At 32.8% G+C, this 13,893-nt stretch overlaps 1 protein-coding gene across 9 annotated transcripts; it reads left to right on the top strand.

Moving 5' to 3' along the window:
- Positions 1-12,064, top strand: LOC110662903 (disease resistance protein RPV1). Of its 9 annotated transcripts, none has more exons than XM_058131432.1 (7): positions 1-704; positions 2,243-3,296; positions 3,550-3,867; positions 4,661-7,099; positions 7,437-7,609; positions 8,410-8,521; positions 10,540-12,064. In XM_058131432.1, exons 1-4 carry the CDS (start codon positions 220-222, stop codon positions 7,013-7,015), a joined length of 4,212 nt encoding a protein of 1,403 aa, XP_057987415.1. In that variant the 5' UTR covers positions 1-219; the 3' UTR covers positions 7,016-7,099; positions 7,437-7,609; positions 8,410-8,521; positions 10,540-12,064. The 9 variants fall into 9 exon arrangements, with proteins under 9 accessions (XP_057987415.1, XP_057987413.1, XP_057987416.1 ...); XM_058131430.1 differs by having other exon boundaries at positions 10,455-12,064; XM_058131433.1 differs by having other exon boundaries at positions 10,442-12,064.
- Positions 12,065-13,893: the final 1,829 nt, after the last annotated feature.

The following is a 13,893-nucleotide window of genomic DNA, read 5'->3' as shown; positions in this document are numbered from 1 at the left end:
TAATTTAAGGTACATTTCCGCGTGTGGTCCAAGTAGTAGTAAATCTTATAGGCGAAAGAAAATGGTGGGTTCATTGTAGTTTCCTCGAATATACAAAATCTTATCGGTGGTTTGATTCTGATCAACTATAAAGCCTTCGCCCAAGTTTACCATTCTTTTATAGCTTTCTCTGCAATTCCTCTAGTTTCTTTCCTACCAAACAAAACCTGCTTGTCAAATATGGCTTCTACTTCATCTTTAGCCTTCTCCTCTAAAACTACCTATGATGTTTTCCTTAGTTTTAGGGGAATTGATACTCGTCACAATTTTGCTAGTCATCTTCATGCTGCTTTGTGCCGGAAAAATATTACGACATTCATGGACGATGTTCTTGAGAGAGGAGAAGGGATCTCGCCAGCGCTCATGAAAGCGATTGAAGAATCCAAGATTTCTGTAGTAATTTTCTCAGAAAATTATGCGTCCTCTCGGTGGTGTCTAGATGAACTGGTGAAGATAATTGACTGCAAGGAAAGAATGGGCCTACGGGTTTTTCCCATTTTCTACCATGTAGATCCTTCTGATGTTAGAAAACAGACCGGGAAATTTGGAGAAGCATTTGGGAAAGTTAAAGAAAAATTTAAGCACAACTTAGACGTTGTGGAGAAGTGGAGCATTGCTTTGACGGAAGCAGGCAATCTATCTGGATGGGTTCCCAGCATCAACAGGTAATTATTTTCAGTATTGGACCAAACTAGCAGGTTGCACTGATTAAATCAGGAACTAGACCAGGCAACTGATTTGATCTAATTTGCTTTATTTATTTTTAATTGTCAATAGAAAAATAAAAATTTTCTAAATTTAAATTATTTTTAACCATTTCTTTTACTTAATCAAATTGTTTAAACCTTTCAAAACGGTGAAATAGTAAGGAGATCAATGATCAATTTGATTTTAAAACCGTTTCTACATGTAACTCTTCATAACTAGTATGCCTTTGGTTAATTATTGGCAAAGATAATTAACGTGGGTCCTTTAGATAGTTAAATGACAATAACAATTAAATCTAAGGGTAATTTATAAATTAGTCCCTAAAATATGTTAAAAAAACATAGGTCAATCTCTACTTTTTTAAAGTTTGATTTCCTTAACAGAGTAGTTCCTCTGTCCAAATTCGTCATTAACTTTGTTTATAATTATATATCCTAGTAAGAACTTAATTAATAAATAAAGGACAAATTAAAAAAAATTGAGTTAAATTAGATAAAAATTAAAAATGGATTAAATTGGACATCCCTAATAAATACAGGGAGCAAATTAAACTTTATTTCAATTATTATATCTCCTAATGAGAACTTAATTAATAAATGAAGGACAATTACAAATATTTTATCCAATAAAACACAAATTCAGAATATTGTGTGAATGTTTTTGTGTGTATTATTATTATTATTATTATTATTATTATTATTATTATTATTATTATTAAAGATTCGATTGAATTTAGATCTGAAATTTTATAATTTTGAAGCCAATTATAATTTTATTAAATTGAAATTTAATGATTTCAATGATTGTGTATGATGAGAGAACAATGGTGTCTATAGATTATATAGTTACTTGATCTTAAAATTTTAAAATAAAAATCCCAAATTATAGAGGACTCCACAACTGCTACAAAGGATATACAATGGACGCTTCACGTTTGTGAACCCACCTTTCCTTTCTAGCATCCGGCTACATTATTTCTATCTTTTAATTTTATGCTATAATAGGGCCATTTTCTATCGTGCAAAACCCTCTGATGTTGATGGGATTCAAATAACTATAGGTAACTCTTTTCAGCTTTGCTTCTGTATAACATAAAAATTAATTGTGAAAAATTTAAATTAACTTTCCAGCCAAGAACTTATAATCCCAAAATGATAATAAAAACTTCACTCAATTTTTGGGAAGGACTTGGTAAAATGCTTATTTTAAAAATTTTTGTTATGGTATTCCATTTAGTTCTCGTTTGAATTATTTGATTATTATATTACTAATTAGTATAATTCAATTTAAAAAGGAGATAACATGCCCGATAAGGCATGAGCTATACATTTAGGCATATATTAAAGTAGTTTCTTAAAATTGGATCTGTCTAATCCCTCATCAATGTTATGTAACTCCAATGTTAGATGTCAAGTTGTTAAAATTATGTTCTTTCTCTATTCTTTTATTTATTATCATGGACTTGTTACATTGTCTATTCATCTTATTGTTTTAGGCCTGAATCCCAATTATGTGACGAAGTCGCTGACAAAATTCTGAAGAAATTGTATCTCAGATCGTATGTTGAATCTAAGGGCTTAGTTGGGATTGATTCACTTGTTGAAAAACTAATTGAGGCAAAAGATGTTCGGATAATAGGAATTTGGGGAATGGGTGGTATTGGAAAGACCACCATAGCTGAAGTTCTAGTTAGTCGAATATCTAATCAATTTGATAGCTTTTGCTTTCTTCGCAATGTTAGGGAAAAATCAGAAAAATATGGGCTAGTTGATTTAAGAAAAAGCTTTTTTTCGGAACTCTTGGGGATTGAAATTAGAAATCTAGAAATGCTCAGTGTGGTACCCACTTTCATTAAGGATTCACTTAATCGGAAGAAAGTTCTTGCTGTTCTTGATGATGTTAATGATCCAGAACAACTAGAAGCTTTAGCTGTAAATGATGATGATTGTTTTGGGTCGGAAAGTAAAATCATTTTAATAAGCAGAGACAAACAAGTCCTAAAACAAGTCGTAAGCAGTGATAAAAATATACATGAGGTTAAGGGATTGGATTGTAGTGATGCTCTTCAGCTGTTAAGTATGAAAGCCTTCCAACAGAAGCATCCTCCGGCGGAATATATAGAGTTGTCCGAAAGGGTACAAACTTATTGTAAAGGTGTTCCATTAGCTCTCAAAGTTTTGGGTTCCTATTTGTGCAAAAGGACTCCTGAAGAATGGGAAAGTGCATCGACTAAACTGAAGAGATTTCCTGACTGCAAGATTACGAAAGTCTTAAAAATAAGTTATAATGCTTTAGATAGAACGGAAAAGAGCATATTTCTAGATATTGCATGTTTCTTCAAAGGATATTACAAAAGCTGGGTAAAAGATTTATTAGACGATTGGGCAATAATTCGTCTAATGGATCAGTGTCTCATAACTATTGTGCATGGCAAGCTAGAGATGCACGATTTGATAGTGGAAATGGGTCAAGATATTGCTCGGCGGAAGGGTAACCGATTATGGATTTCTACAGATATCTGTCAAATGTTGGCCACAAATGATAATAAGGTAAGTAAGAGAATTAATTCTATAAAAACTTTATAATATCATTTATTAGATTTTTATTATCTAAATCTGATTTACTATGAATTTAAGATACTAGATATATGATGGGATTCAATTATTAAATACATAGATCCCACGTGTTTGTATCTTCAATTCATAATAGATTAGGTCTAGATAAGAATTTCTATCATTTAAAGGAAAAATTACTGAGTCTTGATATATAAAATTCCTATGCCTTTGAATTGTTAATTGTTAGGCAAAGAAAGTAGTTGAAGGCCTATTTTTGGACATCTCTACAATTGGAAGGGTATATTTGAATCCTGCCGTGTTCTCAAGAATGCACAACTTGAGACTGCTCAAATTTTACTGGAGTTCCTGGTTAAAGACGGAAGGTACTGGCTTCATATTTGAATCTAGCGGATCAGATTGTCTAAAAAGTCTTCCTTACAAGTTGAGATTACTTCATTGGGAGGAATTCCCTTTCAAGTCTTTGCCATTAAATTTTTTCGCGGAAAACCTTGTCCACCTCATCATGCCAAATAGCAAAGTGGAACAGCTCTGGAATGGAGATAAGGTAACCTTTACATATATATCTGTCTTTGTTGCTATTTTTTCCCTTTATAATTTCATCAATTAAAAATTTTATTGCTAAGCCCCTAGATTTAAAAAAAAAAAAAAAAAAAAACAATTTTACAGATCACCAATCTAAAAATTTCAAGATATTTTAAATAATTTTTTTTATCATTTTGTAAATAACTTACTGAATTTATTGAATAGAAAATCTTAGGATTAACTATAATATAGTCATAATTGTATATTATTGAGTAAAAGTTTTGTTAACAAATCTTACATTATTCATACCATATGTGATTAATATATTTTTTTTTTCTTTAGTAAAAGGCTGAGCATATCATATGATTTAGAAAGGCTAATGATTTAATTTAATTATTAGAAAGTTTCTCTACTACAAATTATAATCTAATCCAAAACTTAGTATGTATAAGAGTAATAATTAATTAAGCTTTAAAGGAAAAATATGTTTATATAAATAATTAATTTAATTGAAAAATATAAAGGAACATATTTATCTTTACACATAATAATAATAATAATAATAATAATAATTATTATTATTATTATTATTATTTACTTAATTAAAATTTTAATTTTAACTAAAGATAAATTTTACTTCGAAAGTGCATATTAAAATTATGAAAAATGGATAGGAAAAAAATGATATAATATTTTTATGTTATTATGAATGATAAAAAAATTATGAAAAATTATAGTTATGCCACTGACTGTCTATATATGGGCTTTCTGAGAATTTATAGTTAAAAATTATTTCGTGTATTTGTGTTATGCAGTGTTTGCCAAACTTAAAATCTCTTGATCTTGCTTTCTCAAAGCATCTGAAAATAGTCCCTGATTTTTCTATGATGACAAGCCTGGAAGAGATAAATTTTCGTGGTTGTGAGAGTTTGATTGAGATTCCATCATCCATTCAGTGCCTGAAAAGACTTCATTCTCTTTATCTAACTCATTGCACAAAGTTGAGAAGTCTTCCACAAATGCCCAGAGGCATAAAACATTTATATCTCAATTATTCTGGAGTGGAAGAGTGGTCTCCGTCATCTATCCAATTTTTTGACAATCATGTGTTCGTATGTACTTCCCATTGCGAAAACCTTAGAAGTCTTCCAAGAATTATATATTGCAATACTTTTATGAGTCTTCATAGCAGTTTCTGCCCAAATCTCATCATGTCTCTGCTGATTATGGAAAGTTCAGAAGTATTGCCCTCATCAAATGATGGTATTGTTGAGTTAGATTTGGCATTTTGTAAAATGCTCAAAAGTCTCCCAAATGGCACTGGCGAATTGAAACACCTTAAGCTTCTGAATCTCTGGGGCTGTTCATATCTTGAGAAATTGCCTCCTTTATATGGTTTATGCTCCTTAAAGAGCCTATATCTAGATGGCACTGCACTCGCAGAAATTCCTCCTGACATTGGTTCTTTGTCATCATTAGTATTACTGTCTCTAAGTGATACTCCAATGGAAGAATTGCCGTCATCAATTGGTTGTCTCTCTTCACTTGATAGTTTGGATTTGCACAGCTGTAAAAAGCTTAATAGTCTCCCAAACAGCATTTGTGAATTGAAATGTCTTGGGACTCTACAACTCTGGGGCTGTTCAAATCTAGAGAAATTGCCTCCTTTATATGGTTTATGCTCCTTAAAGGGGCTATATCTGGATGGCACTGCACTTGTAGAAATTCCTCCTGACATTGGTTCTTTGTCATCATTAGAATTACTGTATCTAAATGATACTCCAATAGAAGAATTGCCGTCATCAATTGGTTGTCTCTCTTCACTTGTTAGTTTGAATTTGCAGAGATGTAGAAAGCTTAAGAGTCTCCCAAACAGCATTTGTGAATTGAAATGTCTTCATGATCTACATCTCAGTGGCTGTTCAAATCTAGAGAAATTGCCTCCTTTACATGGTTTACGCTCTTTAAGAGGTCTACATCTAGATGGCACTGCACTTGTAGAAATTCCTCCTGACATTGGTTCTTTGTCATCATTGGGACTATTGTTTCTAGATGATACTCCAATAGAAGAATTGCCGTCATCAATTGGTTGTCTCTCTTCACTTTTTGATTTGAATTTGCAGAGATGTAAAAAGCTTAAGAGTCTCCCAAATAGCATTTGTGAATTGAAATGGCTTAAAACTCTACATCTCAGGGGCTGTTCAAATCTAGAGAAATTGCCTCCTTTACATGGTTTATGCTCTTTACAAGATCTATATCTAGATGGCACTGCACTCGTAAAAATTCCCCTTGACATTTTCTCTTTATCATCATTGGGAGTATTGTTTCTAAATGATACTCCAATAGAAGAATTGCCGTCATCAATTGGTTATGAATTGAATTTTTGTAATTGCGTAAATTTGGACCAAAATGCACGTGGCACCATTATGGCAGATGCTGTCCAGAGAATTAAAGAATTAGCCATTGCTAGAAGTTATCCTTATTTTTTGGTTGGTTTACCCGGAAGCAAAATTCCTGAGTGGTTGAGCTGTGAAGGCCCAGGACATTTAATAGAAACTTCGTTCCCTCCTGGTTGCTTCAATAATATGTTCCTGGGTTTTGTTTTTTGTGCTATTCTAGAACTTAAGGCTCCTGTTTTTCATGAGGATGGACACTTAAGATGTCAAAGCAGTTTCAAAAACAATAATGGCTACAGAGAGGCCAATTTTACAAGTGAATATTTCTTTTTGGAAAATACCATAGAATCAGATCATGTGATCTTTTGGCACGATGGCCATGACATTTCCTCTTTAGATTGGCTCAAACAAAATTGTGACATGGAGAACAAGGCATCATTCCACCTCTACCCTGAGAATATGGACTCCAACTATATGACAGAGTGGGAAGTGAAAAGGTTTGGGTTCCACTTGTTATATGACAAGGTTGAGCTAAACAAATGCAATCCTTACAAATGCAGAGAAGCCAAATTTATGGAGCAATTCAAAGAAACAACAAATGCCAGCAATAAGAGAAGCAGGAAAGACTTCTACTCCAGTAATATCAATGGCAACCAGGAGGTGGAAACACAGACTAAAAGATTGAGGCAAAAGTCCTCTATGGAAGATTACTTTTCAAATGCTCAGGATGGGATTAACTACGACGCTACTATGGTTTCTTCAAGTTCTTCATGAGAATTTGCTCCCAAATTCTACAAATTTCTTTGAAATCCGTCCCTACTAATTGTGGATAACTAGGGTTTGCGGCTATATTTCCCTGTAAGTCACCTCCATTTTTGTATTTTTACATTCTTTTGATATATGACAATGTTTTGGCATTCAAACTCTTACATATCTAATCTAATTAAAATGCTATTAATGATGATTTGAAATTTGAATGAGATTCTTCGGTTTAAATAAAAAATTAAACCAAATTGATTTTATTCTATTTTTTCAGTTTTAATTAAAATTAAAAAAAAATTTCGGTATTTTGATTTGGTTATATTATTAAATTAAAAAACTGAAATCTTCGCATACGTCTCTAATTCGCATTCTATTTCTTCTTCTTTACTTTCTTTTTCTCTGATCTTGGCTCTTTTGTCCCTATCACCACCAGCAAGCTGCGTCGACGTCTTCCAAATCTGGGCATCAACTATCTGATCTGTCGAGTCTCATTTGTTTTGGGCATCAACTTTCTGATCTGGCGAGTCTCACGAGCCCATCTGTCGCGACTTCAGTGGCGTCTTCCAGACTCACTCTACGCTAACCTCGGCCTTCTCCATCTTGCCAGTACGTTTCCAGAGTCGTTTCCGATACCAACCCTTCTCTCTCTTGTGATTTTGTTATTTTTGGATGATATTGGTAATTTATTCTGATCTGTAGTGTTGGATTTGCTTTGAAATCTAAAGATTTATGTTTGATTTGTTTCGACTCTTGTGATCTGTAATATTGGATTTGTTTTGTTTTGGTTATTGAGATTTGAAGAACCAATGGATTAAAATGAATAGAACCAATTATTTCGGTTTAATTCAATTCAATTAGTTCTTTACTTTGGTTATTTTTCAAAAGAACATAATTCCGAATTTTGGTTTGTCCGGTTCCTTTATCTTTCAGAGAGTAATTTCAGTTCAATTAATTTTCTTGGTCTGTAAAGTAGTTTTGTAAAATGTGAATTTATTTCTTATTCTGTCTTTGATTACATCGACTTAGATTTCCAAAATTGTCCCTTTGGTGAAATTACGAACACATAGTAATCTTATGAGTAGAAGTATTTTGCATGTCACATAAAGTGGTAAAGATGCATATATTGATATAGAAATCACATCACTTCTATTTGTAATTCATTAATTCTTCCTCAGAGACAATGGGAACTGTGTTTCTCAGTTTATCCCACACTTGCAATGAAAACTCATTTGCTGCTTTATAATTGATTTTATTTGGAATTCTATATGAACCAATCTCTTCATCCTCCAGTAAAAGAAATCCCAAGATACTAATTAACAATTTCTACCGCTTGTGATTTATTTTTCCTTTTCGTTTTTCTTTTCTCAAGAACTGCTTCTCTTATGCCACATTTTTTTGACTGTCAGCTTCCATTTCTCTTCTCCACTCAATGATTCAGAAGCTCTACGGTTTTTGTAGCCTCCAATTTCTCCCTCTCTTGCACAAACTTAATTAGCGACTATAAGTCTTCCATTTCAGGTGAGTTGCTTTTATGATCTAATGCTGCACAATCTATTCCTTATTTGTAAAATTTGCTTCTCAAAAGAAGTTTGAATCGCTAGTTGCAGAAACTTGGGCATTTGAATCTTGATTCTATTATTTAAAATCTGCATAATATGTTATGCTGAACATTTGCTATGTTGTATATGATTGAACCCATATGTCAACGTTACTTTCTTCTTTTGGTTCACCCTCTACTTTTTCTTTGACCTTTTTTCTTTTTGTTCCTTCACCTCTTTGAGAGAAAATTACATGATCTCTTTCCAGGCAATTTGTCTACAATTATAAATTTTTTAAAATTTGTAGCTGGCACCAATAACACCTCAATTATTGTCCAACTGTCCATAGTCATAATATTACGCATTTGGAAGAAAGGAGTTTTATACGTAGAGTTGATTCCTTGACTCTGTTCTTCCTTGCTCTTCCTATGCGTATATAGTATTTAAATTTGTGTACGTGCCTGTGCTGTGATGTTTCTTTCTATGTTTGTCCATGTTATTGTTTATCATGTAGATCTCTTCTTACCATTAGAGAATGTTTAATGTATGTTTATTATGCTTCACCCTCTTCTGTGGAAAATTTTGGGTGGCTGAAAATGAAGAGGAAAAATAAACTCACAAACCCATTTTGACACTTGTTAAGGTTGTTACCTCCTCTAGTAAGTTTCAACATAGTGCTTCGTGATTTTCCTCTTGGTGGCTATGCTAGTTAAGTTCGTAGGACCATGAAAATTTTCTAACACTCTTTCTGAGATTAAGTTGGTAAGTGGGGAAAGAATGAACTGCAAAGTAGAAGCAGCTCTTGGGTTTGTGTTACCTCAGAAACAAAAATCTAGTCCTTTGCTTTGTATGCTAGTTAAAGAAAAAACGAGTAAAAAATCTTGGTTTTGTATTTGATGATTTCTTTTTTTTTTTTTCCTTTGATGAAGATTCCAAACCTTTTGCTAGCTATTAAATTATAAACCTTCCTTTAGGCAGCTGTTAACTGATCTTATGTAGCTCTTTCTTTCATCAAAACCAACTTTGAAGGGAGTGTGTGCCTTCTTTTAAGATCTTTGCTTTATTTAGGGTAAGGATCCACAAAAAAAGAAAGAAAGAAAAAAAAAATTCATATTGCATTTTTTTTTTACTTCTATTTGATTTTTGTTGGATTCTTTGAGGACCAATCTCTGATTATTATATTTTAGTGCTCTTGGCCAAATCCATTTTAATCATACCCTCTAGCCATGATTTTTTATTTGGTGCATTAATTCAGTGGGATTATGAATTACTCTGTTTATAAAGCTAAAATCATCAACTTCTTAATTAGTAAACCAATTTATTTGATTGCTAAATTTGTGTTCTATTTGTCCTAATTGTGAAGTGATTTATTCCAGAATTTGTTGAATAATTGACATATGGGATGGAGAAAGGTGGTTTTAACATAAGGATGAATGACAAATTTTAATAAATAATTCAGTCGTGTAATTCCCGCTGTCAGTTGCAAAACCATGCAATCATTTGCCAAATCTCAGGTTCTGCTTTTGCTGATCACTAATGCTCACCATCATTGTTGTCCCTTTTTTCCCTATGCTTCCCTTCAGTGGTGTTGTTTGTTTGTTTTTTCTTTCCTTTTGGTTTGATTGAGGTCCTTAAAACAATCTCAATATCACTGCTCCTTATAGTCCTAAAAATAATTTATAGACATTAAAACTTATTGACAAATAATCTTCACATGGATATGGATGGTATGGAGTTCATGGAATGGTATAGGAGAATAAAGGAGTTCATGAAATCCTTTTTATTCGCATTTATATTCAATTTCTTGCATGGATCATGAAATATGTGTATGTCTATTCAACTTTTTTAAGCTAAAGTTTCATCTCTAACATGATTTCCTTTATTGATGGAGTGTACTTAGTTTATGTTTTCAGGAGAAGAATTGTATTGCTGATTCTTTAGCACATTGAAACTTGTGGCATTGAAATTAAGGCTCTTATGTGAAATTGCATTCTGTAGCTCATGACGTTCAATTCTGGTCTGATCCACCAAATGAGATATGGGGTTTCCTCACAACAGATGCAGTGGTAGTGACTTTGTGTTAACTCAGGTTGTGAGCCTATTCGTGTGACTATAATTGAGTTTCCTCACAGAAGATGCACTCTAATTTGGTCTCTTTGGAAAAACAAGAACGAAGTGCTTTGGAATTCTAATCAGATTACAAGCTCTGCTTCCTCCTTCTTGAGTCAGTGGTTAGCTACCAAAGTTAGTGACCATCCATCCCATTTTGACTACTCTTCGACAGTTTCTGTGGCTGATTTGTTGATATGGCACAAGCCTGCTTCGGGATTCTTGAAATGCAATACAGATGCTTCTCCCAGTCAGGATCATAACAAAATTGAGCTGGTTGGGTTCTTTGTGATTAGAGAGGACAGCTGATTAAGACTTGCTAAATTGAGCTTCTTGGTCCACCTGATCCGAAAATCGCTGAAGCTCTCTCTCCAAGAAGTTCTTAGCTTGATTGATGAAAGGGGCATGCATATTACCTAATTTATTAACTTATTCAACCTTGATTGAATGCTGATGTTGTTCCTTATGCTGCACTTATAGATGCCCTGTGCAAGAATGGATTAGTGAAATCTGCTATGACTTTATTTGATGAGATAACTAAGTAGGGAATCAAGCCTAATGTTGTCACTTATAAGGCCACTCAAGAATATTACAGTGGCAAGCAGGAAATTTTGTCCATCTTAAATACTTGCAGTTGCGTAAAAGGAATGATGCATGTGGCTCGTGGTCAATGCTCAATCAAGAAATATAAACAGTCAATGCATAGTTCATGTTTCTAAGATTTGATGACCCTCTTGTGGCGTTTCCTTTGCTCTCTGTTCACTTATACCTTGACCGTAAACCATTAGCATTAGAAACAAATCAAGCAGTTCACTATGCTAGTATTTCTTGTCAACAATTACTAGCAGAATTGCAATTATCCTTTTAGTGGATCTCTTGTAAAGTTTCTTGTAGCACATATTTATGGGCAAAAGCAGGTCAAGAATTGAGATTATCAGATTTTTGAAGTGCTAATATATTTCTTGCCTGTCACCTTTCTGCCCGCTTTGTATCATGAAGCTTGTTTTAGATACTTCTAAGATATTTAACGTTGAATATGGATATGTTTTGATTTGTGTCTCTCTGGATGCAGTCGCTGAGATTCCTTGGAAGATGCTTCGATTTTATTGGAGGAGCTTTGATTATTTGATAATCAGGTGTATGGTGTGGCACACGTAATTGTAATGGCTTTCGCAATGTAATTTTAAGAGTCTGATTCTTTGCTGCTGGTACAAGCTCCCCACTCCGAACAGCCTTATCTCTCTTATTGTTGATTCTATTGTCACTGATTGTAAATTTTCTTATTTGTAAATCAGAACACTGTTGTCCATTGCGTAACACATAATTTAGTTTTTAGTTTAATCTCCAGAAGTGAGGTCTTGTCACTCACGATTTCTTACGATGATTTATCTTAATGCAATTTTCTTTTGTTTAATATATATATATATATATATATATATACCTTTTCTTGTTGGTATTTAAAAGGTAGAAAAAAAAAATCTGAAGAAGGTACAAGGCCTAGGTTAGTATAGTTAATTGCATTGATAACGCAATCTCATGTAAAGAAATTAGAGTATGAATATAGGTCTTTTTGTAAAACTCTAAGAAGGAACCTAAGAAATAATAGTATGGGTGTAGGTCCTTTTTGTAGGATTATAAGAAGGAACAAAATAAAAAAAAATAAAGCAGATTATGGGTCCTTTCGTAAAACTCCAATAAGAAATTGAGAAATTAAAGTATGGCAAAGTGTAGATCTTTTTGTAAAGCTCCAAGAAAGAATAAAAAAAATTAGAGCAAAAGTATAAGTCCATTTGTAAGATTCCAAAAAGGAAGTGTAGGTTCTTTTGTTAGCCTTCAAGAAGGAACTAAGAAATTAGAAGGGATTGTAGGTCTTTTTGTAAGAAATCAAGAAGTAAATAAAAAAATTAGAGTAGGAATGTAGCTAGGTCCTTTTGTAAGACATGAGTATAGGTCCTTTTAATAAGACTTTAAGAAGGAAACAAGAAATCATATTACTTTCATGTAAAATATATCATTTGTTTAAAATCTATTTTATTATTATTTATTATTTTTTAAAAAAAAAATATATATTTTTTTAATTCACTTTATTTTTTTTAAAAAAGAAGTACTTGTTGGTGGAGTTGATCAAATATATAAGGTTGAGGGATTAAATTATTGTGATGCTCTTCAATTATTGAGTGTGAAAGCCTTTAAACAAGAGCATCCTCCAGAGGAGTTTATGAAGTTAGCAGAAAGGGCGGTAAACTATGCTAAAGGTGTTCCTTTAGCCCTAAAAGTTTTGGGTTCACATCTATGCAAAAGATCTCCAAAGGAATGGGAAATTGTATTGAAAGAACTAAAAAAGTTCCTCTATCCAAAATTCATAAAATATTAAAAATAAGTTATGATTCGCTAGAGCAAACAGAAAAGGCTATATTTCTTGATATAGCATGCTTTTTCAAGGGCCAAGATAAAGACTGTGTAGAAGATATACTAGACGGATGTGATCTTACTCCAAGTTTGGGAATAATTCATTTAGTGGAAAAGTGCCTCGTAATTGTTGTTAATAATAAGTTAGAGATGCATGATTTGATACAACAAATGGGTCAACATATTGCTCGGCATGAACATGGTAGATTATGGGAATTCACAAAAATTTGTGATATCTTGGCAACTAAGAAGGTAAGACAAGAAAAATCTTTTTTTATTCATTTGTCCTGTATACTCATAGCTTTTTATTCTTTGTATTAGGTGAACAAAGCAGTGGAAGGGATATGCTTGGATACTTCTAAAATGGGAATGACACGCTTGAATTCTGCAATCTTCTCACAAATGCCTAACTTAAGATTACTCAAATTTTTTGGCATTCAAATAAAAAGCACTCGACTCGTGAAACCTTCATATTTGAATATGCTAAAAAGAATCATCTGCAGCATCTTCCTAACAAGTTGAGTTTACTACATTGGGAGGGATAAATTTTGACAACTGTTCCTAAACTTATCTAGTTGTAACATTACAGTCCTTCAACTTAAAAATGTAACATAAAACCCCATCAACTTTCAAATTTTGCACAGTAAAATCCCTCTAACCTTCAATTACCAGTTTTTCAATTAGACGCTGACCTGGACAGTTTTAACATGGAGCTTAGTCAGTATTTCTCTTTTCTCTCTCAAGCCATGTGTAAATTGAATCATTTTTCTCTCTATAAACAGAATAATTTTTCATGCATAAAGAGAATAATTTTACGCTTTGCATAAAAAAGGA

The sequence above is a fragment of the Hevea brasiliensis genome, chromosome 12 (assembly GCF_030052815.1).
Source record: "Hevea brasiliensis isolate MT/VB/25A 57/8 chromosome 12, ASM3005281v1, whole genome shotgun sequence".
Taxonomy (NCBI): Eukaryota; Viridiplantae; Streptophyta; class Magnoliopsida; order Malpighiales; family Euphorbiaceae; genus Hevea; species Hevea brasiliensis.
The sequence above is the reverse complement of the archived record's forward strand: the minus strand, read 5'-3'. Positions and strand labels throughout refer to the sequence as shown.

Coding starts and splice junctions, on each gene's coding strand:
- LOC110662903 (XM_058131439.1), top strand. CDS start 220: ATGGCTTCTACTTCATCTTTAGCCTTCTCCTCTAAAACTACCTATGAT. Junction 705..2,242: donor TGGGTTCCCAGCATCAACAG/GTAATTATTTTC, acceptor TTATTGTTTTAG/GCCTGAATCCCAATTATGTG. Junction 3,297..3,549: donor TGGCCACAAATGATAATAAG/GTAAGTAAGAGA, acceptor GTTAATTGTTAG/GCAAAGAAAGTAGTTGAAGG.